This window comes from Dryobates pubescens, chromosome 5 (assembly GCF_014839835.1).
Source record: "Dryobates pubescens isolate bDryPub1 chromosome 5, bDryPub1.pri, whole genome shotgun sequence".
In the NCBI taxonomy this organism is placed as follows: domain Eukaryota; kingdom Metazoa; phylum Chordata; class Aves; order Piciformes; family Picidae; genus Dryobates; species Dryobates pubescens.
Genome location: NC_071616.1, coordinates 37,137,831 through 37,162,199, shown reverse-complemented (window position 1 = coordinate 37,162,199; position 24,369 = coordinate 37,137,831). Strand labels below are relative to the sequence as shown.

At 42.3% G+C, this 24,369-nt stretch overlaps 1 protein-coding gene across 1 annotated transcript in view; it reads left to right on the top strand.

The window, feature by feature from the left end:
• Nucleotides 1–23,280, top strand: part of LIN52 (lin-52 DREAM MuvB core complex component) — a 49,529-nt gene extending 26,249 nt beyond the window's left edge. Inside the window, exon 6 of the mRNA XM_009909369.2 lies at nucleotides 22,791–23,280. Within this exon, the coding sequence (XP_009907671.1) occupies nucleotides 22,791–22,846 (56 nt within the window). The 3' untranslated portion in view covers nucleotides 22,847–23,280. The remainder of the gene's footprint in view (nucleotides 1–22,790) is intronic.
• The last annotated feature ends 1,089 nt before the right edge of the window (nucleotides 23,281–24,369 follow it).

Sequence of the window (24,369 nt, the reverse complement as noted above, 5' to 3'; positions counted from 1 at the left end):
AGAATAGAATAGAATAGACCAGGTTGGAAGAGACCTTCAAGGATGGTAATTCTCTAGTTGCAAGGGGTGGCAACACCTGCTCCTTGAAGAGCTGGCTTCTGAATGCTCATACAAGGTTCTGGCCCTAAATCTATAGATCACGCTGGGGTCACCACAGTGCATTTCCTGGGCTGAAGTTGCAAAGTCCCTGGTCTCTGGGTCGCCTGCTGCTCGCCTGTTAGAATTCAGTGTGCCAGACCCACAGCACCCCTGTCTTTCATGAATGGAATTCAAAAAGACACTTACATTTCCATAAATAAATTAGGAATTCAGTGGCTTCTTCCGGCTAATCAGGGCAGGCTGATAAACCTTGCTAGCTGTTTAATAAATGAATTGTGACTGATTACCTATTAATATGGACGCCTCAGGAATTCACCCTGGGGGAAGCAGAGCAGTGAAATAGAGAGGGGCATGGCCCCCTGGGAAATCAGGGCTTCATGTTTGCAGCTTAAATATCTCTGTGAAGTATCAATAAGGAGGTAATTGAATTTTGAACACAAACATGAGCGCCGGATGGATGAAGGAGAGGGGGGCTCTGATCATCTCTTCATGCCCCTTCTTACTCCCCTCCCCTTTCCCTTGGAGACCACTCTAGTGAAGATAGATGCTAAATCCATTAAATAAAGATTAGACTCTGTCGTGGTAGAAAATGGCAGCTTAGCTAGATCCCTGGGCAAATTGGGACCTTTAGCAATACAGAAAATTAAAATATACATTTTTAACAAGTGTGCTGTCGACACAGTAATAATGATGGTGTGGCTGGTGGGCTTTGCTCACCTTTCAGATCTGCTTTTGTTTGGTTATATCACTTGCTCTTCTTTTGAAACCGGCCTGCAGATAAGCCTTAGGGGAAGGCAAGGGCTGGGTGTTTTTTTCCCCTCCCCATTGCTTAGGCACTTTTTCTCGGCTCTTATGCTCGTGTAGAAGATCAGTACTCTTGTGTTTGAATATGGAAGTAATTAACTTTGGCTCCAGAAAGCACAGCCACATGTCCAGAAAAGTAGTTGGAAATAATCTAGAGGATGGATAGACATGATATTACAGAGTGAAATGGGCTTCTTTTTTAAGTGGGATTTATTCTTTTAGCACGTGGCTTTGTTTTTTAATTACTCCTTTTTTTTTGCATTCTAACACTATGGGAGAAACAGGTACAGGGTTTGCATTGTCAAATGCCAATGTTCTTTCTTGTCATGCAGTGAATTATAGAAACACAGCTGAAATGACCTTTAATGGATGACAGTCTTCCTTTGCAATACTGTGCTACACACACAAACCCATCAGGCCTTCACAGATTCACATGTTGCACAATTTGCTCTGTTGCAGTAACTCAGCAGACCCTCCTGGGTTTTGCAGGCAGATCCTCACCTACAAGTAGGAAACTAACTGCCATACTAGAGAGAATGTTCTTCTTTTTCCACACAAGATGATCATTGTGCAGAACAAAACCCAAAATTGTTTCTGTTCAACATTTCCTAACAACAAATGAGCCTAAACTAATGTATTCCTGGGGAACATTGCTCTTGCTTCCTTCTAGAAACTTTTCTCTTTACTCCAAATAGTTTTGAGAAAGCTGCATTCTAGCAGACTGAGACAGTAGTAATGTGGGTACTTACATCTGTTCTTCCATGGTATCTCCCTGACAACACCACATTCCTCTTTTCAGACTCCTCTCAAATTTTAGCAATCATGTCTGGAAAACCTTAGCTTCAGCTGCTAAGAACTGAACCCAGATTCATCATCTTTGGTTTAGGAAGAACAAAAGTAGGTATTATTTAGTGTTAGAAATGCAGTACTAGGTCCATTCTGGTGACAGTAATGAGTGTACCAAGAATGGTTTGACTTCCATCAGCACAGAGCTGCTGCAAACAGCAGGAAAAGGTTTTTCAGCTGTTTGCCAAATGTCATGGGTTGAGTTGAATCTGCTGATGTGTATTCAATACCACACTGCCAGCATGCCAGCTTTGAAATGAAAGTGCTGGCTGGAGCAAAGTATCATGGGGCTTGAAGTTCAGCGTGTAACATGAGAGGCGGCTTGTTCTGGTTGTTGCTTTTGGCTTTGGGTTTTGGGGTTTTGGTCTTTTCTGCTATGCTGGCTTCTGCATGCTTGGGTGGGGGGAACTGTTTTTATCATTTGCTTCTGCTGCTGCTTTTGCTTTTGCTAAGGTAATTGTAGTGTGTGATCTCATTAAACTCCTTATCTGAACCCAAAGGGTTTTTGTGTTACTTTCCCCTCCCATCTGTGTGTGAGGTCAGGGGCTTGCTTGTGAGAGCAGGCTGTGTTAACCCTAGACACCAAACTGTCATCTGCTTCCACATTCCAGCAGTTTACTCACTTGTCTTTTATCAGAGGGTGTTTTCAGTATCTTTATTCTTTCATTTGGACATACTTCTAGCAACAAAACCTATTTTCTAAGCTGGCTCAGCCTCATGATTCTCGTTCCTGGTGTTGACACCAAATTGAAAATGAACAGGTACCATCCCTTAGCTAAACTGCAGTAATTGATTGTGTATGTGCTGTAGTCTCTCTCAATTTAAGAAGAAGCCAGATCTCAAGCTTGCTTTGGTAAATATAGATTACAGCATTGGGTTTTCCTTTGGCCAAGCATGTTCATTGTGGCCTCCTTCTCTCTTGAGACTTCCTGGCCTTTTCCTCTTGCAAGGTGACAGTTCCTCTCCTGAACTCCACCCCTCTCTCTCTCTCCATTTCTTAGTATGCTAAGTATGCTAACTATTTGTAGCCTATCTAGTTTCCTTTAACCTTGGCTGGCCTCTTTCCAAAAAGTCACCATTTCTTTGACATCCTGTGTCCTTGTTTCTCTTATGCTCCTCTTATGCTACTGGCATCCTTCACCTCACCTGCCCCTCTGCCTGTTTTGGAGATTTTTCCCGCTCTCTTCTCCCCGCATGTAAACTTAGACTCATTTTCTAGCCGAGGAGTCTTCCTTTGTGTATTCCAAATTAACAAGGAGCCTCTTGATAGTTTGTCCTGTAGCTTCTGAAGGCAGACGTTGCCAGGAACCTCACAAGCTTATGGCTTTCCACATATTAAGGCACTTAGCGATGCAGCATTTTAATTAAATTAACCAGAATTCGCAAATTGTAGATAGACAGATTTTCCAGATCATCTCAATATGAGCTTTTAGAGTGATCAACACTCTGCTGGTGTTTAATCCATCAGACTGCCATATGGAGCAGTGAAGAGCAGAATATCTGTTTATTAACAATTGTTGTTTTTTCACATCAGCCAGGACAATTTTTGTGTTTGAGGACCTGCGAGTACAGTCTGTGGCTGCATCTCTTACCACACACCTCCAACTCATGTCAGACCCTCGTTTCATGTCTGTCCCTTTTTTTATTTGCTGAATCAAATAAGTTGTATAAATGGCATGACAGATCAAGAAGCTCATTCCACCAGAGTACCCAGAAGTTCTTTGGCTACAGTATCACAAAAGGAATGTGTCTAGATGTCCTTTATGAGAAATGATGGATATCTGGAGCATCAGTGGTTTCTGCAAATGGTTGAGACATGTTTAGTGAAGTTTTGCATGTCAGTTATAATTCACAGAAGTCAGAAAGGTTTGCCCATCTTCAAGATCAAGCTGGCCATTTACTCATTCAGGCTCTTCTCAGTGATGCCCAACAAGAGGACAAGAGCCAACGCTGGAGCACAGGAGGTTCTGCCTAAACATAAGGCAAAACTTTTTCAGTGTGAGGGTAACAGAGCCCTGAAACAGGCTGCCCAGAGAGGTTGTGGAGTCTCCCTCTCTGGAGACAGTCAAAACCCTCCTGGATGTGTTCCTGTGTGATTTACTCTAGGTGATTCTGCTCTGACGGGGAGGGTGTTGGACTAGATGATCTTTCAAGGCCCTTTCCAACCCCTAATGTTCTGTAAACTACCTCTCCTCAAATTTTAGGATGTTTTTGCTGTTGGATTTCCTCAGCAATAGAAGTTACTTGTCCTTTCAGAATAGTGGTCTGTTCCATTTTATTGTGGCATGCAGGTCTGTTTCTCCTCCTTTAGTTAAGACTGACAGTTGTTAGTCTTTCCAATGAGAAAATTACTTCTCAGGCAAGAGGAAAACCTCTTCTTCTCTTATGACATTTTATTGCTGTCTTCAGAAGGGAGTATTAGCCATTCTAGAATGGGAGATGTGATGGGCCCAGTACAGAAATGTGTTTTGAAATCTTTGCATCAGGCTCTTCTCATCAAATCTCAGTTAGGATTATTTTCCACTGTCAGAGCCACCTGAATTCTCAGCAGCGACTTTGTGCATCTGAATATTTTCATAGCTGTTGGCTTACCTACTTTCATGGATGGACTGACAGAGTGTGCAGAAGAAAATGTGCTTATCAAGACAACTTCAATTTTTATCTCAATTCAAGTAATGTAGGAAGAGGAGGGAACTGTTGGTATGGGTTCATGATGATAGCTGGAAAGCAGTGGTTTCTCACCTGTATTGGAGTTGTCCATTCTTATCCAGCAGGTGGCATTGAAAATGTACCCACAGCTCTCTCTTCTTGCTAAGCAGCGCCTTAGCTGGAATCTGAAACCCTGCAGGCCATATGTACTCGTCCCTTTTCTCTGGTGCACTGTTGCAGATCACTTCCTAATGAGAATTTGGAGTGCCCCCTGCCTCGTGGGTAAAACAAAAGCCAACACATCCATGGATTAATGGGAAAGGAATTTAAGACTGGTGTGCTGTAGCCTGCAAGAAAATCTGTTTTCAGGATTTCACAGTATTCCTTTAAACATTTAGCATTGGGGCAATCTCTATTAGTAGTCTTCTTTTTCCTGATTTAAATTATTTGTCTGTCCATCTGCTTCTCTGCCAGTCCCCTTGGTATTTGTGTCATGTGGGTAAATACACAGTGGTCTTTCAGTAAGCTTAGCACCAAAGGCAATGTTAAGTACTCATCTTTTTGGCTAGTCCTGCTCAAACCTGCTCCTGAATTCCAGAGAGGATATGAGTTCTTTAAGCCACTGACTTCATCTGTCCCAGTGAAGGGCATTTCTTAGACTGGTGATAAGTAGGAGTTTTTAGGCCCTTTGCATGTGGGTCACTGAGAGGAAGAGAGATTGTGGATATTGATGATATTTAGAGTGGGTATCACTTAGCTTTTTATTAAATCATGAGGACAGTTGGATGTAGGTGCAGTGTAATGGTTCAAATGGCAACTGGCTACAGCACCAAAGCTGATAATCAGAGTCATAGAATGGTCTGGGTTGCAAGGGACCTCCAAAGGTCATCTAGTCCAATCCCCTTTGCAGTCAGCAGGGGCATCCTCAATTAGACCAGGCTGCCTGTCGAGCCTCACTTTGAATGTCTCCAGGGATGGGACTCCAACCACCTCCCTGGGCAACCTGTTCCAGTGTTCTACCACCCTCATAGTAAAGAACTTCTTCCTAATATCCAATCTAAATCTGCTCTTCTATAGTTTGAAGCCATTGCCCCCTGTCATATCACCACATGCCTTTAACAGTCCCTCTCCATCCTTCTAGTAGCCTCCCCTCAGGTACTGGAAGGCTGCTATTCATTTTCCACAGAGCCTCCTCTCCTCCAGGCTGAATACCTCCAGGTCCCTCAGCCTGCCTTTGTAGCAGAGGTGCTCCAGCCTCCTGATCGTTTTCGTGGCCCTCCTCTGGACCAGCTCCATCTGGTCCATGCCCTTCCTATATTAAGGGCTCCAGACTTGGATGCAGTACTCCAGGTAAGGTCTCAGCAGAGCAAAGTGTCAGAATCTCCTCTCTGGATCTGCTGGCAATGCATCTTTTGATGCAGCCCAGGATGTGATTGGCCTTCTGGGCTGCAAGCTCATGCTGCCTGCTCATGTTGAGCTTCTCATCCATCAGCACCCCCAAGTCCTTTTCCATAGGGCTGCTTTCTATCACCTCATCCCCTAGTCTGTACTGATAGTGAGGATTGTTCTGGCCCAGGTGCAAAGCCCTGCACTTGTTCTTGTTGAATGTCATGAAGTGCCAAATCTTTACTATGCATGAAGACAACAGTTCTGTAGTACTTATCTTTGTTTCCTGTCTTTTTTGTATTCTTTTATCTCTAATCTTTCTTCTCAGCAAATATGCTGTTTATTGTACTCATGCAAGGGAGTGCATTTTGTTAGTCCTGAGTACATTTTGTTAGCCCTGAGTGGCCAGATAATTTGAAAACAATTACAAAATGTATGTATGCAAAATACAACCATCATGTGGAGGCAGCATGAAAGCTCACATCAGAACTGTTTCATGGCTTTGTTTGCCTCATACTGTTTATGTTTATTGCTCTGTATTGTGACTGCTAGCAACATTCCCATTTCAGAGTATTTAGACCACTCTGGGAGCTAATGAACATTGCTGCCTTTCTAGAGCCTGTGGGATTAAAAATGCTTTCTGCCAGCCCTTTCATTTCCTTTATATCTGAGGATCTGAGTAGATGTGGAAACCAGAGCTTTTAACTCTCTCTTCCTTCTATTCTAAACAAATTGTTTGTGATCCCTCTTTTGGTGACTGTCAACACTGCTGCTGTGCTGTCCCTGATTTAGCCTTGTGACCAAGCACAAAGTTTGACTCCCCAGTAAGTCCAAGCATCCAAATTACAATCCAAATATTCTTCCAGTTTTCTATATTAACACCTATGGAATGAAAGCCTTCCTATCTATTCACACAGCTCTTATCCAGGTTCTTACAATATTACCCCTTTTTTAGAATCTTTTACTTTTGATCTTAACTAATCTTGTTCCACTCACAAAGATGAGCTTATCATTTTCACTGTGATCAAGATCTCCATATGGTTGTCCACAAACTTTGATACATTATCAAACCTTTTCTTTCCCTTTATTCTTTCCCCTCTGTAGTGTGTGTTTGTGTGTGCTGTATCTATTATACTGCACTCAGCAACAGGAAGACAACAGACACTTCCAGTCTCACAAGTGCCAATTACTTAGCCTGGAGAAAAGGAGGCTCAGGGGAGACCGTATTGCTCTCTACAACTACCTGAAGGGAAGTTGTAGCCAGGTGGGGGTTGGTCTTTTCTCTCAGGCAACCAGCACCAGAACAAGAGGAGACAGTCTCAAGCTGTGCCAGGGGAGGTTTAGGCTGGATGTTAGGAAGAAGTTCTTCATAGAGAGTGTGATTGGCCATTGGAATGTGCTGCCCAGGGAGGTGGTGGAGTCACCATCACTGGAGGTGTTTAGGAAGAGACTGGATGGGGTGCTTGGTGCCATGGATTAATTGATTAGATTGTGTTAGATGATAGGTTGGACTTGATGATCTCAAAGGTCTCTTCCTACTGGGTCTGTTCTGTTCCATTCCATTCTACTGTGAGCCATTGCTGTGTTTTCTAAGAAACTGGTTTCCCTGCATGCTTTGAGGGCACACTCTAAACATCCACATCCTCATCCTCCTTCCACCTGCCATGTGCATTGTACAGAAATCTTGATAACTGCCGAGATTATGACTTGTGAGGGTGGTAATTTTCAGTGTTGTCTCATCTAACTGTGTGCCTCTTTTGTCTGTATTTATACAGTGTCTGCCCTAAGCTCCTTAAGGTAAAAATAACTTGTCCTGTGTTTGTACACCATGTAGCAGGCATCAAAATAATTATTCAAGCTGTACATCAACATTGCTAGCTTGCTGTGTGTGGTTTTGGGTTTTTTTTAAGGTATTTGTCAATCTAGCAACCTAGCCATTTTTCCTCTTTTTGTTGACACCTTAAATGTGTTGGCTTCCTCTGCTTTGCCATTACGTGGCCTAATGTATGGAATAATCTTGGTGGAGTATTCCTTGAAGGGGTTTGATGACATGAAAACAGCCTTCTGCAGGAGTCTTTAAGGCTCTTTTGAGTGACTGCTCAAGAAAGCAGTTCTAGGAAATGCCACAAAAAGATGGTCCTCATGTTTGGGACCAGTGCTTGCACCTGTTACTTTCTGGCACCTGCTTGGACTCTCCAAATCAGAAACAGAGTCACTGCAAGCTGTGCATGCAGTCAGATCTTAAATAAGCTGAACTGCTGTTTTGGAGGCATTTATGTATTTCTGTGGATTTGAGGTTCTCAGTGTAGACACTTCAGTCTGGCACTTCAATTGGCTTGGATCTAAGCCTCAGATCTAAAACACTATTCATGAGATTAAAATGAGATTTCCTTGTTTCATAATAATTTTGTTTCCTCAATCTTTGAACTTCATAGAGTTATATGCTAATAGAGATATATACTAATTCATGGATGAGGGGGTCCTAAGGAAGGCTGCGCCAGGGGAAATTCAGGCTCGAGGTGGGGAGAAAGTTCTTCACTGAACGAGTCATTCGTCATTGGAATGTGCTGCCCAGGGAGGTGGTGGAGTCACCATCCCTGGAGGTGTTCAGAAGGGGATTGGACGTGGCACTTGGTGCCATGGTCTAATCATGAGGTCTGTGGTGACAGGTTGGACTTGATCTTTGAGGTCTCTTCCAACCTTAGTGATACTGTGAATGGGTGAGGAAGTCATAGCTGGAGTGACTGTATCAGGAATAGAAAGCAAGTTTCTATCTGAAGGCTAAAGTGCTGTCTGCTGGAGTATGCAGTTGTTTTAGCCTAATAATTGCAGAAAACTTTTAAACCACACAACTTTTATACTGAACACAGTATCACAGTACATTAGAGGTTGGAAGGGACCTCAAGAGATCATTGAATCTAACCCCCCTGCCAAAGCGGGATCACTTAGGGTAGTCTGCACGGGAATGCATCCAGGTGGGTTTTGAATTTTGTTGTATTTGAGATAATTATAGACTGGTAGAATTATTGAAGTCACAAAAGACCTCTTAAGGTCATCAAGTCCAACTGTTAACCCAACACCACCATGCCCACCACTCAGAACTATTATAAGAAACAGAAGAGGACACAGTTGAAGTTGAAAGATGGCAACATGTTTTTTCTTCTGTTATAAAAGACGATGGAGTAGAATTTGTTCTCCAGACCTTTACTTTTGGTGTGAACTGCAGGTTGCTTGAAGGATCATAATATCTTTAAATATTTGATATCATAGCAAAATCTTCTTTTCAAGAAGTTGTAAAGCAATTGTAATTTGCTATTGCTTCTGGTTAGGTCAGTCTGACAGTTTACAGATTAAGCATGATCTTCACTTGCATTTATGATCACAAAGTTTTAGGTAAACTGCAGTGGTGTAGTTTATTTCCTTAACAAAAATTTGTCATTTCAGTCGTCCTGTAAAGAGGAGGTTTAAAAAGAAGTGGCCTAAGCAGAGCTGGATAGAGGGTGCTATGATAGTAATGCTAAACTATTCTGATACTCTGTATATTGAGGGTTTTTTTATAAAGGTTTTGATGTTTCTAGACTAAAAATTTGCTGTTTGGCAGGATTGTCGTGACAAATCTATCTGAATTTACCAGAGGATTTAGTTACACAAAGTAATTGGAGTTTGTGTGCAGTTGGTGTCCCCCTTAAGCCTCCTGAGCTCCTAGGATGGTCCTGAACAGCCAGGTGGACTCAGAGTACCCAGCATGGTGAAGCAGAGCAGATTGCTCTGCCTCTGTATGTCTTCAAGCTTGAGTGAATCTCCAAGACACAGCAAATTATTGTGCTGATTCCCAACTCTTATTCTTGATTTCAGTTTGTCTTTTACAACCTCTATTTCTGTGTAAAGTTTCATCATCTTTTCCCAGGGAGGAAGTAAGCCTCATTGTCTCTCTTGGAACTTCAGATACTTTTGTTATTTCAGGCAGTCTTTTGGTAGGAATAATTTTGAGATAGTGGGAAATACACCATTCACTTTTAGAGAGCTGCTTATAAACCAGGAGATTTCTTAATGAGACTGGGGAAAAAAAGTGTCTCTCTTTGATTTTTGAAAGGCAGTGCAGTTGTTATTTTACATGTCTACAGTTAAGGAGATAAACTGAAAATTCCTGGTGACTCCCAACTCTTAAAAGAATAAGAGAGCAGGAACTCAGGTAAAAAATGGAAGCCATGCAGACTAAAAGTATCAGGAAGAAATGTATTTTATTTGGTAAATAATTTGATGTGGAACTCCCTACCACACTGGGATTTAATTTTGTTATAATCTTTAGACTTTTTTTTTCCCCTAGATCAAGCAGCTATTGAAAAGGTATCAGGCAATTAAATGGATGATAAGAATATTGCTAGTTAGAACAGAATAATATATGAAGTGAAGTAGGAAATACCAACTGCTTCAGGATATAAAAGAAGAAGAAGAGGAGTCTTAGGAAGAAGAGGAGTCTTTCAGAGGCAATTATTCCATAGGTCTTTGTTGCTTGCTTTTATGTTCCTGTGATGCTTCTGATATTGGGTGCAGTCAGACAGGATACCTGACTGAGTAGATCACTGCTGTGCTCTATCATTCCTGTGTTTACTTATGGTTTTTATGACTACAGACCTGGCAGATTCTTGTTTAATGGGAAATAACATTTCTGCAGTTTGTTCTCTTTCTTTTTTTAGCAACTCCTCTTAGATTCTATCTGTTGATAGAATTTTATGTACAAGATTTTAGGCAGTGTAAATTCAGAGCATGCTCCGAGTTACATCTCTAGAGAGAACATTATTATTAAACCTTTTTGAGTGCGTCCCTGGTGGCAGCTCCACAGAGCAGGTGGCCTGCATGGCACAAGCACACAGGGAGTCAGGAGCCTGTGTCTTATCAGAGCATATAATCTAAAAATCACTCAGCCTGTTTCTCTCTCCTGGGGAGATGACAACGATGACACAGGACTCTTATGCTAAAAACTAATTGTTAACCTGCAGAAGACGTCATTCAACACAAATCCCCACAGAAAAGGGCTGGGTGATGGATGTTTCTGGGGAGCAAGCCAAGCTGTCATTCGGCTCTCAACAGAGAGTTCTCTGGGTTGCTTCAAGATTTTCATGCCTAGTACCTGTCTTACTTGAAAACAGACAGCATATTAATTTTTTTCCCTAATGCTTACAATTTTTGTTTACCAATATATGCATAAAAATACTTTGAGGAGCAAACAGTTCCCCCCCGGTCTTAGGCATAAAATACACTGCCCCTTAACTGTGATGCTTAGGTTTGCTGAAACAATAAGCAAAGCAGTGGCTAGGGGGAGGGTTAAAGGCTAGAAAACAGTGTTGAACAGCAACACAGCAAGCAGGTAATATTTGAGAAGTGAATTATTATTGCATGTACTTCTGTTGATAGGAGCATGGCCAGCAGATCAAAGGAGGTCGTTGTCCACCTCTACTCAGCAGTCATTAAACTCAATCTGCAATGCCACATTGAGTGTGTCCTCTGTTTCCCAGGGTGAGGAAGACAGTGATAAACTGGAATGAGTTCAAGAAAGGGCCACCAAGATGATTAGGGAGCTGCAGCACTTGCCTTGTGAACAGAGGCTGAGGGAATGGGGCTTCTTCAGCATGGAGAAGAGATGATTTCACAGAGACCTGATAGCTGCCTGCTAGGTCCTGTGAGAAGGTTTTTGAGAAGATGGAGTCAGGCTCTGCACAGTGGTGCAGACAAGTGTAGGACAACAAGAGACAACAGTCTTAAATGGAAGCAAGAAGGTTTCTGACTGGATTCAAGATTGAAGTTTTTCAGTATGGAGCAGTTAACTGGAGGGATTGCCAAGAGAGATTGTGCAGTCTCCATCCATGGATGTTTTTAAGACGTGAGTGGTTAAATCCTAGAGCAGCCTGTCTGTTCTGAACAGAAGGTTGACTGGAGACCTGCCAAGCTCCTGTCAAACCTGAATGAGTCTCTGATTCTGTTCAGTTTTTCTCTCATGATACTGTACTGTACACCTTAGCATTTGACCTGTGCTCTTCTCATAGATTATTTTTTCTTCACTCGTCACTTTTTTCCTTATATCTTCCTTTTACTTATACCTTCTCTCCATTGTGCCTTTCTACTTCTGAATATCTGATAGTCCATTGTCACTGGATCATGGAGTCTTCTGGGATCTCCTGGCTTCTGAATTTTCTCCAGTGCTCCTTAGCCTCAGAGCAATCCCACCAGTCACTGAATCTATGGAAATTCCTCATGGCCATCACCACCACCTGCTTCACTTTGAGTGGTCTTGTAGGTGGTTTTCCATCTGCTTTGCTGTAGTGCCTCCATTCTTCATTTCCAGTAAAGGATGATGAACAATGCTCTGCTTATTAAAAGGCAGCTATGTCATTGTATTCAGCATTCATAAGAGGAGAAAAATAATGGTAGATGTGGACTTGGATCAGTGGATTGTATAGGCTGGGAATAAACATGAGATTTTCAGAATCAAAACAGTACCAAAACTTACTGGACTGTTCTCAGTAGACCTTCTGGAATGAAAAATGTTGGTTTGTCTCTTTTGGCTTGTTTCTGTAGGAATGGCTGTTGATTAGTATGCTTTAGTTCTGGGTTTCAAGAAACTTGAACATCTCTCCTATGTGGAAAGACTGGGAGAACTGGGGCTGTTTAGTCTTGAGAAGAGAAGACTGAGAGGGGATCTGATCAATGTCTATCTGAGGAGTCAAGATGAAGGTGCCAGGCTCTATTCAGTGGTGCCCAGTGGCAGGACAAGGAACAACAGGTACAAGCTAGAACACAGGAGGTTTCACCTCAACACGAGGAGAGACTTCTTTATGGTGAGGGTGATGGAGCACTGGAACCTTCTCTTTGTAGCAACCTTCAGTATTGATAATTCATGGTCACATCAAGAGCTGCAGTCCTCTATGTGGAAAAATGTTTCAATAAGGAATCCTGGGATTAGAATTCATTTTTAAAATGTAGTCTGATTTGTAAAGACAAGACATACCTCTGGACCAATAAATACAGACTGCCATAGTACGAGCTGCTATCATTCGGATCTCTCTTCCCATGGAGATGGTTGACAGAAGTTAAAGTTCTGCTTAACAGCTGAAGCCTAGCTAATCTATTGACAGGGCCTTGTTCTGTCTTTTGGAGTTCAAGGAGGCTATATAGTTCTTGAACCAGATTTGCATGCTTTCCCATAAACATACCTTGATGTCTTCTGATGGGATTTGTGTGCCCTGGCTTGCATAACCATGCAGCTTGTATCCCAGCATTATTAGCCAAAGGGAGTATAGGGACTTACATAAGCAGTACACGATTATTTTTTCAGTAACTGTGCTGTAAATATGTAATTCTCTCTTCTCCTAATAACTCTTAATCCCTTTGTTGCTATTGGCTTCTGGGCTCAGATTTTGCCCTGGCCACTGATAAGACTTGAAAAAATTGTTACTTTCAAGGTTCACCTGCTTTGCTCCCAACTGCTAAATACCTGCTTTACTGTGTAGCCAGGGGCACCATGTTATGGTGCACTACTTTGTGGCGGCTTAGGTAGCCTTTCTGCCTGTATGCCTTCTGAGAAGGGTCTGTTCTCATCCAGAAACTTTTCATACCCAGCTGTTTCTATGTTCAGTGCAGACCTCTCTTCTCTAGTTTCTTTCTGTGTTTTAAGAGCTCTTGAGTAAACAGTTGTAATTTAATTTCACCATGTTAATGATGAAGACAGTTCCTCTTTGAGATGCTGCAGTGAGAAAATCTCAATGATTAAGAACCCTTTGTTCACCCCTAAGGGTTGGAAAGCCAGAAGGTATTATTGGTGCCATGGGTTAGTTGTTTAGGTGGTGTTGGATTGGTTGATGGGTTGGACACGATGATCTTGAAGGTCTCTTCCAACCTGGTTTATTCTATGTATTCTATGTATTTTCATTTTGATACAAGCACATAGGAAAAGAGCCCTTAGAATACTTCTGGTTAAATCAGGCCTGATTTATACTCCACCATTTCCCTCCAGCATCTGGAGCAATATGGTCAAAGCTCTCCCAAGCTGTGTTCCAGTGATAACTTAGTGCTAGTAGAGAACCTTTCAGCTATACTCGAAAATATCCTCAACTTTGATACAAATTTGCCTTTCATACTGCTTTTCATGTTAGAGACATAACTTGAATGTCTTCCTTTAAGCCTTATAAAATACTTGAACGTAATTTTTTTTTCTGTGTTTAGTTAGTTTCATGAGTCAGCACCTGGTCTTAGGTCTTGGCATTTTGGGCATGTGCAGTGTTTGTGTGTATTTGACCTTGGCTTTATTCCAGAACAAATATTTTAGGCTGCTAGTTCTGTGGTGTTGTTTTGGTTTTTTGTTTGTTTGGGTTTTTTTTTTTCTTCAGTCTGAGACTAGGGGGCAGACACAAGCAGCACTGAGAGAAGTGAACTGTATAAATCACAATTAGAATTGCAGTGCACAGGTGTCTGAAGATCTCACACAATTGCCAAGCTATTTGTTTGTCAAATGAGAGGGGCTTTGGGAGTGTGTTTTGGAGAATAAAGGGAGCAGCAGGCCTTCCATTTGGATGTTAGGGTTGTGGCTTTGGTTTGGGCTTTTTTCTTTTTCCTTTTTTTTTTTTCCCCTGAATCATTGTTTAAATTCTTCCAGACTTAATACATTTGATATCTTTACAGAGCCAGCATAATGAATGGTTGAAAGTGATCTGCTGCAGCTGCTGAAGGGATTTATAACTGGCTTCAGATAGGACTCCGCATTTAAGAAAGCAGTTCCTTGCATTCTGGTTTTCCTTTGAGCATCAGATTAGATCTTGTGGTTTAAAAATCAGAATGGCAGCATTCAAGGATGAATTGTAATCATGTTAAAGGAGAATGGTGTCACAGGATCACAGGATGTTAGGGGTTGAAAGGGACCTCCGAAGATCATTGAATGCAACCCCCCTGCCAGAGTAGGACCATAGAATCTAGCACAGGTCACACAGGAACACATCCAGATGGTTCTTGAAAGTCTCCAGAAAAGAAGACTCCACAACCCCTCTGGGGAGCCTGTTCCAGGGCTCTGTGACCCTCACAGTGAAGAAGTCCTCAACATGAGGAGGAACCTCCTGTGCTGTAGTTTATATCCATTACCCCTTGTCCTATCCCAGGGTGCAAGTGAGCAGAGCCTGTCCCCTCCCTCTTGACACCCAGCCCTCAGTTATTTATGAACATTTATTAAATCCCCTCTCAGTCTTCTCTTCTCCAGACTAAAAAGACCCAGAGCTCTCAGCCTCTCTTCGCATGGCATGTGCTCTAATCCCTTAATCATAGAATTGTTAGGGTTGGAAGGGAGCTCAAGGATCATCTAGTTCCAACCCTCCTGCCGTGGGCAGGGACACCTCACACTAGAGCAGGTTGCTCAGAGCCACATCCAGCCTCCTGGTAGCCCTCCGTGTCAGCATGAGGGTTATGGGTGAGTTCTGTCGCAGGTACTTGAGGATCACTCTGGGAAGGCAGGCATCTTCAGTCTCTATGCTAGTCATATACCAAGTATTACTGCCATGAAAAAATGAAGTGGATGCAGAGCAGCTCACAGCAGCACAAGACCCTCAGTGTATCCAGAGTCCCGGCAGCCGCTGTATTTTGCCGTTTTAAAGCAGAGTGTCTTCCGTTCCGTCTTCCTGTGTGCTGCTCTTGTGTCAGATCTGCATTCTTGGGCTGTGAGGTTCCATTAAAAAATAAATAATAATGGCAGCCCCCTCCCCCCCTGGCTCATTTTCTGTAATATGGTAATGCTCTCACCGTAGCAGTAATTACGGGTCATCTTCATTTCTTTCATCTCTGCTGGTTCTGATGGCTTCATTCCTTTGACGGAGAAGATTTGGCTCTGGGTGCTGTGATTATTTTGTTAAGCATTATTCGAATAGACAGGAGTGAGAGAAATTAATCAATCCAAATGCAATTAGCATCATGTTTAACCCAGTGATGGACGTCTCAAGGTGAAACAGCCAGGGGAGTTTCAGACATTATTATTCAATCCAGTGGCTCTTATCTAAATTATAATCAAGAGAGGTTTTTATTGGCTTCGCCGAGAGGTGTAACTCTTTCCCTGCTTGGGGGGTCAAAGGGATCGGGTCTTTGGCCCCACAGGGTTTTGAACTGCGGTCAGCTCCTACAAGTGGGAGGGACTGTGGGAGTTTCCTTTTATATATGGGGTCACTCAGGACAAAATATCTGCACATCCCAGGATCTGCGACGTGGAACATAAGTTGAGTGGCTCCCCGGGCGTTCTTTGGCAGGGATGTCATTGCCCTTAGCTTCAAGCGTCTTCGCTGGCTGGCTTTGCACGGTCACGTGAAGGACCGCTGTTTGTAGCTCCTGCCTTTGAAGCTCTTGTGAACGCCATTTTTTGCAGCTGAGCGCAAGCAGAGCGCTGCTGCCTTGCAAGGTAGGGAAATCTGGTTAGGAGAACAAAGCAAATTGTTCTACAGAGAAGGAATCTAATATTCTTTTAAGCGGATATAATTTTGGTATTTAGTGGTAGCGACGATAACATTTTGGAGGCTGTGTTAATCTGCAGCAGATCTGTTATCACCATTCTGGGTAATCCTGAACCATCTCTCAGATCAGGTACATGATAGAACACCATGAGGTGGAAAGAGGTCACATGAGGATTTCATGATTCAGGAAAGCATTAGGTATCTGATTCCAGTTCTTGAGGCTCTAGCTAACAATCACTAAACTGTGATTGCTTCAGTGGTTTCAGGCTTTATCAGTATCAGCTATTTACCACTACTATGTCAGAGAGGTTTTCATAGCACACTGGGAGGAGTGGCCCATGTGCCTCACCTGCTCTGATTCACAGCCTGGCTTTGTGCACGCCTTCACCCTCTGTGGCATTTCAAAACAAGACATGCCAAACTGTGAACTGCAATTGAAGTAAGAGCAAATTCTGCTGTCTCATTCACCGAGGGAAGAACAGTGAGGTTTTGTACCAAGGACGGTGTTAATATTTTTAAATGCTGCAGCAAGACTTGACAGAGCTCATCTTTCAGAGCCTGAATTCTGGCACAGTTGCTGACTCCTTTAGTATACATCTGTACATCACTCTTTACTGAGGCTGTGACCCCATCTGTAAGATGGGAATTAAATCACTGTATGCCTCAAGAATATTGTGAAGCTTGATAAACTTTGCAAGCGCTGTGATATTATTGAAAGATACCACAGTAATGCAAGCTTATTCCACCTGGAGGCTTATGCTGACCTAAGAAATGGCTTTCAGGAATGCCAGATGATTATGCTGGCCTTCAGTGTAAATGTGAAGCACAGGTCTGAGTATCTGTATGTGCCAGTTCCACCTTCAGTAAAGGCAACTGATGTTGCTTTCACTAACCACTGCTCTCCTGAGATGGCAGTTCAGTTCTTGCTCTTTATGAAATTTGGCTTGCTGTGGCTTTCACTGGTGAGTGTTTGTCAAAGGCCCACAGTTATCAGGTAGCATTTCATTTGGCAACTATGTTAATGAAGTACCCATGAGCAGAGTAATTGGAACTCTTTCTGTGAAGGAAGAGGAGCAAGCTGGTGCCAGCAGCTGTCTAGGTGATGGTAGGATTTTTTTTTTTGGGGGGTGGTGGTCTTTAGATAGAAAGTTGTCCATACAAATCTGTCTCTGTGGTAGAGGTTCAGATAATGTTGGCTGGGTAGTAATGCTCTGTTGGTCTTGTCTGACATGCCTTTTTTGTGGACTGCTTAGTAACGATGTCAATCTTAAACATTTTTGCTGATTCTAGATTGTCTTTTGGCCATCACTTCCCTCTCACCCTGTGACTGCTTTTATTTCCCTTCCAAATGTAACACTAATAGAGCCTAGGCATAAGAAGTGGCTTTGCTGTTGGATTCCACAAGTCCAGCCCAGCAAGGCTCTCACAGTTACAGGCAGATTCCTCTAGGCTCTTTCTGTGTTGTACCAACTAAGACAAAGAATAGTTGTGTCTTCTTACCCTGTGTCTCAGGACAAAAGAAATCATTTCTGATGCAACAGACCCTCGTGTGGTAGTAGAAGGGTTAAAAAAAAACAGAAGAGTGTTCTGCTCTCTCTCTGCAATTCATGTTCTTTGCTCCAAATTGGTAATCTCCACTGCTAGTTCTTCAGAAACAAACTTAGGTTTGCTTTCTGCATAGTCCTGAGATGCAGCCATATTTTGAAAGTGCATAATCAGTGCTTTAAAGGAATCCTTCCATGCTGAAAAACAAATTCTTCATTTACCATAAATTGAAATGAATGGAAGGAGTAACTGATAAGCTACTCAAGTATGACAGTGCCTAAAAGAATCTTTCTGTAGCCAAGAATGTAGCATTCAAAGTGTGATGCTGTAAAATGTTTCAGGGCTAAAACCATGTTCTATTTACAGGGCATTCATTGTATTTCAAAGGGGGTTTTAATGGTAAAGACTTTTAGATTCAAATACTGATAGGTTTTCAGGTCAGAGGAAGAGTACAGGCAAGTTTGTCCCATTAAGCTGTACATCTCAGAGGCAGGGAAATGCTTCTATAGCAGGTGACTTCATTTTAAAGTGGCTGTGAGTTGAAGATGCTCACAGGCTTTCTTTGGAGATTTTTAGGTAAGTACAGAGCTGTAAGGAGCAGAAGGTATAATGATCATGATGAATGTGTTATAAATAGAGTTTGTCACCTATATCTTTTACATGGACTTCATCAGCAAGAGTGTTATGCTTTTGCATTTCGGTGCACATTAGGTTTAAAAAGCCTGGCCATACATGGTGTTGCTTAGGGATTCTCTGGGATGAAAGTTGCTTATGTAAATGTAAATCACTCTTTTCGTTGCTGATTTCATAGTGGTAAATCCTTCCATTATTTCCTGGCTATCCAGACCTCGTGACACAGTATGTCCTGTGCTGTCCTACGTGTGAGAAGGCTTTTTATGGGGAGCAATCAGCCTGGATCCCAATCTCTGCTGCAGTGGGCTGTGGGGTTGGGTTGTTTGGGTTTTTTTCTAATTAAATTGTCACCGGAAGGGATATCTGGAACAGCAGTTTTCATTTTCAATCGAGGAAAAATTGAGTCTTTGTCATTTGATTAAAAGTTACTTAACCTTTAAATTGCTACAGATGTAAAGATAGCTCTGAGTTTCCAATGTAATCGCCTCCAAGTTAAAATCAGGAAAATCTTTGTGTAATGAAACCCATATGTCATAGTGAAAGGATGCAAAGCACTGGCAGAGTGGGCTGCTCTAGCAAGAGATTCTGCAGCCAATCTTGTTAACCAGGACTGCTTTTGGTAATCCCTCATCTCCTCACTTGTAGGAAATCAATCTGTACCACTGAATCTTTTCAACCAGCAGCCACGAAATTTGCTGCGGAGAGGCAACTTGGGGACAATTGTAGTAGAAAAGGAGCCCCAAGCAACAAGGCTAAATGCGGGATTGAGGGATTGAAGTTCTAAAGAGGAGATTATATTAAACCTTATTCTGCTCCCCTATCAAGTAGAAATGTCTCCTTTCAGTCCCAGCCTTTCCCACCCAGTACCTGTTCTGGAGGTCTGCTGGGCAGATCTTGTCAAGCAACAAGCTGAATTTCACAGAGTACAGCATTCTCTCTTAATTATGATAGCTTGATACCATTTTCAGTACATTTCCCTGAAAGTCCATTCAGGTACTCAACTTCCATTGCAAGGACCGCTGATAACATCTTAAAGTGCTTTTTTACTGTGGTCTTCAGTATCCTCTTCCTCCTCCCTGGCAGGTGAGATAAATTTGTATGCAAGCTATTTTGTTTGTCTCCACTGTTGGTTTTTCTGACTGGTAGATGCACAGCGTGGGCAAGGTTGTAGTTGGGACTTGACATGGAGATTCATGTTTCCATCTCCTGCTGCACAGCCTCTGTAATGTCTGTTTGCTGGTACAATGAAACCTGCCCTCCAGCCCTCTCTTCACTTGAAGGCCGTGGTTGAAGCAGCCATTTTAAAGAAAAAAATCCCTAAGGTTTTAACTACAGTTTTGTCCAACCCTTTAATTAAAAAAATCCACCTCTGTCTCCTGCAACTGGCTTCTCCTGGTCCCTTGGGTAGTTGCTTAAGGCAGGTTTTACTGTCTCTCTTAGACTTCAATTGTATTTAGAATGTGGGTGATGGTTTCTTCATTCACAAGCCTTTCCTTCACTCCAGCAAGCCACAAAAGGCCCCACTGGAAATGATACTCCCATTATTAAGAATTCATTTATCAGAAGCCATACTGAGCAGAGGAGTCAGTTTAATATTAGAGGCTTTTCTGTACAAAACCCAAGCTCAAATCATACTCCAGTGCAGATTAAAGAGGAACAAAGGGGAAGGAATAGCCAAGACGTTTGAATGCGGTAGCATGTAATATGTATTTGGCCTGCGTTTACCAGGAACACACTGAACTGTAGCTCTTGGGCAGATAAGAGAAGTAGCTGAAGCAGGGAAAACAAGATTGCTAATGTTTGTGGAAACTTGCCTTTAGGTTTTTTGTTTGTTTGCTTGTTTTCTGTGTGTGATATGAGAGTGCTGTTTCCTGGCCACTTCCATACATCCACAAAGACGCAAGGTCCCCTTTTTCTTTTCAGTTTGGCGTCGTACCTCTGAAAAATAAAGCCCCGATGCAAGCCTGAGTATGTGAGGAGAAGAGGAATACAGAATAGCAGAAGGCTGTCTCCTGCTCCTAATGGGATTTTGTAGCAGCATGTGCGAGTTTGTTTCAGAAGTCAGAAATGAACAGATGTTGGTATAAATTACCTCTGTGTCTGATGTCTTGCAAATTAAAAGCGCGGTTGGCATCACTAAACAATTTCACCAGGTTGGGGGGGGAAGCGGGCGGTGATTATTGTAGCAGGTTGGTAAGAATCTTTAAGCTGCAGCAGAACAGGATAGCAAGGATAAAGGAATGAAGAATAAAATGAGAGGTCTGTGAATTAATCAGAAATGTTAACATCTCGGATGACAAGTGAACAGGAGGGCACGTGCTCTGGAGCAACCCCCAGCCCACAGTAATTTTCACTCAGTGCGCAGGAGTCTGTGCTCTCTGGCTGATTTATAGGGTGCAACCCTCTTTGGGGGAACAGAATTGTCATGCATTCGTATATCTCCTACATGGGACTTGCACTCCTGAAAACTTTCCACTCTATCAACTACAGTTTTGCTTTGTGCCTTCTCCGTTAAGACTGTTTTAAAGCCATGCATCGTTGATGGTGCGAGGCAGGGAGGTGTCAAAGAACTGGTGCTGAAAAATCTAGTCCTAGCTGAAATCTTTAAAAGCTTGCATTTCTAGTTATTCATGTTCTTTGTGCATGTCAGCGTAGTTCCTGACAAAATAGGGATCACCTCTGCCCTTCGGCAGCACCTTCTGCTTATGTGTCACTTCACCAGCGCTGAAGAGATCCAAGCTACCTTGCAAAAGGGAAGGGAGAGGTACAAATGAGTACTGTTGTGGTAGTTCACGCTGTGAATCAGAAGCAGAGCTGGGAACGGATCCCAGATGATATAATTCACAGCTGGAGGCATGAACCAAGTGAATAATGCAGTGATCTGCTTGAATCTGCAGCCAGTATGGAGCATGTTCAGTGGATTTTGCAGCCTATGAATACCAGCGTGCACTAGGTGGTTCACAATAGCACTCAATTGTTTTACAGGAATCTTGTTGGAGACAATACCTTGTGGTACAATTTTGGGTAGACAAACTAGAAGGTAATAATTCAAAGAATAGGCTTTAAAGCACAAATTCTAAGTGAAGAACAACAAGATGTCTTTAACTGAGGGGGTGTATTGACTATTTTAAATGGAAAATTCTTGTTACATTTTAGTTCTGTTCTAACAGATAATCACTCATGTCAAAAGCAGATCCAGCATCAGCAGCAAACCCACATGACAGGTGTAATTCCTGTTGTTCCTCACTGTAGATAGGTCAGGAATTGAATGGGTAAACCAGAGAACTATATCCCATCTCCTTCCAGAGTCTCTCTAGGCAAGGTGTGGGACACATGCGTGTTTTCATCAGTCCTGTGCATAAAACCCTCCATGGTTTGATTCCTGTCAGTCTAGCACAAAGCTTACACTTTTATTTAACAGAAATGAAGGGAAGCACTGGTGGGAGGATTGTCCTTCTCCAGCACTCAATTGCTAATCATGTTTTCTTTGATGCATTGTATTGTTATTGCGAGACAAAGACAGTAGTAGGGCTGCTCTGCCAGCTTGTGATCTAACGGGCTCACAAGTCAGAAATGTTTCTTGCAGAAAAGTGGCTGTGTAAACCCTGCTGTAATACAGCTACCAGAGATTGATGGTGCCAGGAGTGAGAGAGAGACATATAAACCTTGCCTTGCTGTATTAAACATCGAAGGACTGACAAAGCAGTGAGAGAGAGAAGACCAAAGCTCTATAAACTTTACTTTATTACACTATCCATATATGAACTGCATTGAAGGAATATAAACCCCATTATATTACAGCATCCAGGGACTGACACTGCTGAAGGAGAGAAAATGCTGTCTAATTTCTGTTGAAGATCATAGTATCCAGGGACCAATAATCCTGAAATGGAGAAAGAGAGAGTTCCATAATCTCTGACGGATTATAACATCCAGGAACAATTGCTGTGAGACAGAGTGATGGAGATCTGGATTACACCATTCAGAGATGGATAGTCCAGAGAAAAGGAGCTGCTGTGAGAGCATAATGCAGTAGGAATAGAAAGCATAGATAGTATGTAATTAGACAGCCTGTGCGAATTATTGCTGAGTTTAGAGGATTCCAGGCCCTGCCTGCATTTCTGGTATGTCAGACATTCAGGATGGAATACAGTCTGATTTATTTTCCACTTTTAAAGAAGTTAAAAATCCTTACTCGCTATTGATGCAAGCACAAATCTAAATTCATTTCTTATCCCATGGTTAAAATCTGTAAATTATGTCATTGTTTGGGTTTCTTGGCTTAAAAAAAACAAACCAAAAACCAGAAAACCCACCAATTGATCTCTCTTTCTTCTCTTTTGTTTTCAGCTAGAGAAATGACTCGAGGGAAATTCCTGAACATCCTAGAGAAACCCAAAAAGTAGCAGCCACATCTGGAGCTTGGACAAAAAGATCCCATTTTACGTTCTGTGGATCCAGTTGAACCCCAGAACTTCTAAGAAGTACAAAGCTCTTGCTGTAGACCTTCAGAAGCAAACAGCTCATTTTGCTTCCACAGCTCATCTCTTCTCCTGGGAGAGACGTATTGCACGCACAGGTTACAAGGCCTGCACTTGGTTGCCTTGGAATTCAGACTTCTTCTGACCATAAGATGTCTAACGGGAGGACTTGGCCCTGACATGCTGTGATGAAGTTACCTGGTTTAAGCACCTATTCAAAGAGAATAGCCACAGTGTCCTTACTCAGTTGTCTGCAGTGGCAGCACCTGTTTGCAGCACACAGCAGATCTGATACTGGCCAGTGCAGATCATGAAGCATTGACCCTTCTGTGTGGGTTTTTTTGTTGGTGTTTTTTTTTCCCCCCCTTAGATGCATTGATTTCCATTGTGCAACTTCTGTGCTGAAAGACTTGAGCAGATTTTGGGGTGCAGATTCACAAATAGCACTGTTTCAGCAGGAGGATATGCTTTTAATGTAGAAGCTGAGTGCAGTCTGTGCATTAAATTCTGGTTACTCACAGCCTACAAAGAAGCATGTCTGTAGATCTAAGGAGGACCTCCGATCTCTGTTGTACCAGGAGCTTCATCTCACCACTAAAGAGTTCTCTAATGAAATCAAGACCAATAGACCATAAAGGAGTAAGAGGTGTTGCTCTATCACAAAGGAAAATATCCTTACATAAACTTCTGCCAGGACACAAAGAAACAGCTTTGTTACTCCATGGCAATTCTCTTCAGTTTCTAGCTCTGGATGAAGCGGAAAGTTGCTAATGTGAAAGGTGGTGATCCCTTGCCCCCAGGAATGGGCACATTGTGAGGATGACCTGCTTAAACAGAACCTTAACACTTCTGAAAATAGCATTTTGTGGCATTTTTAACTACTTACAAAAACAGCAACCAGAGAATTTTCTTCCCTTACAAAAGCAGACGTTGTAAGGCAGAATATTTTGTGACTTAGCTTCTTTCAGCACAGAGTTTTGGGCTTTGTTCATCTGCAGTTAAAAGTGCTTTGTCCTTCTGTGAACGCACTTCTGCGTGTTCACCCCTGAGAAGAGGTAAGGAGCAGCACGTTCAGACTTGTTTTATTTAAGAGAATACTTTTTTTCATTTCATTCTCTTTCTTTTTTTTTCCCAGAGAACAACTTCTTAAGCATTAGTGTGCTCTTTTTAGAGTACAGTATAATATTGAAACATTGGATGAAGAGCAGAGTTTTTTTCCCCTCTACTTAGAAATGTTACTTTTAGCACCCGGGCTTTTCCAGACTTGTGGTTTTCCAGGCTGCAGTCTCACGTGAGAAGAGAAATGAGTTGGAAACAGTACATGTAACAGGCTGCCCTTAGAGCAATGCATTTTTCTGTCCTCACAGAGAGAGGAGACTCTTTTTAGGTGTATGTGCAATAGAGGGGGAGATTTTTTTTCAATCAAATAGACCTCTCTGAGTTTTCAC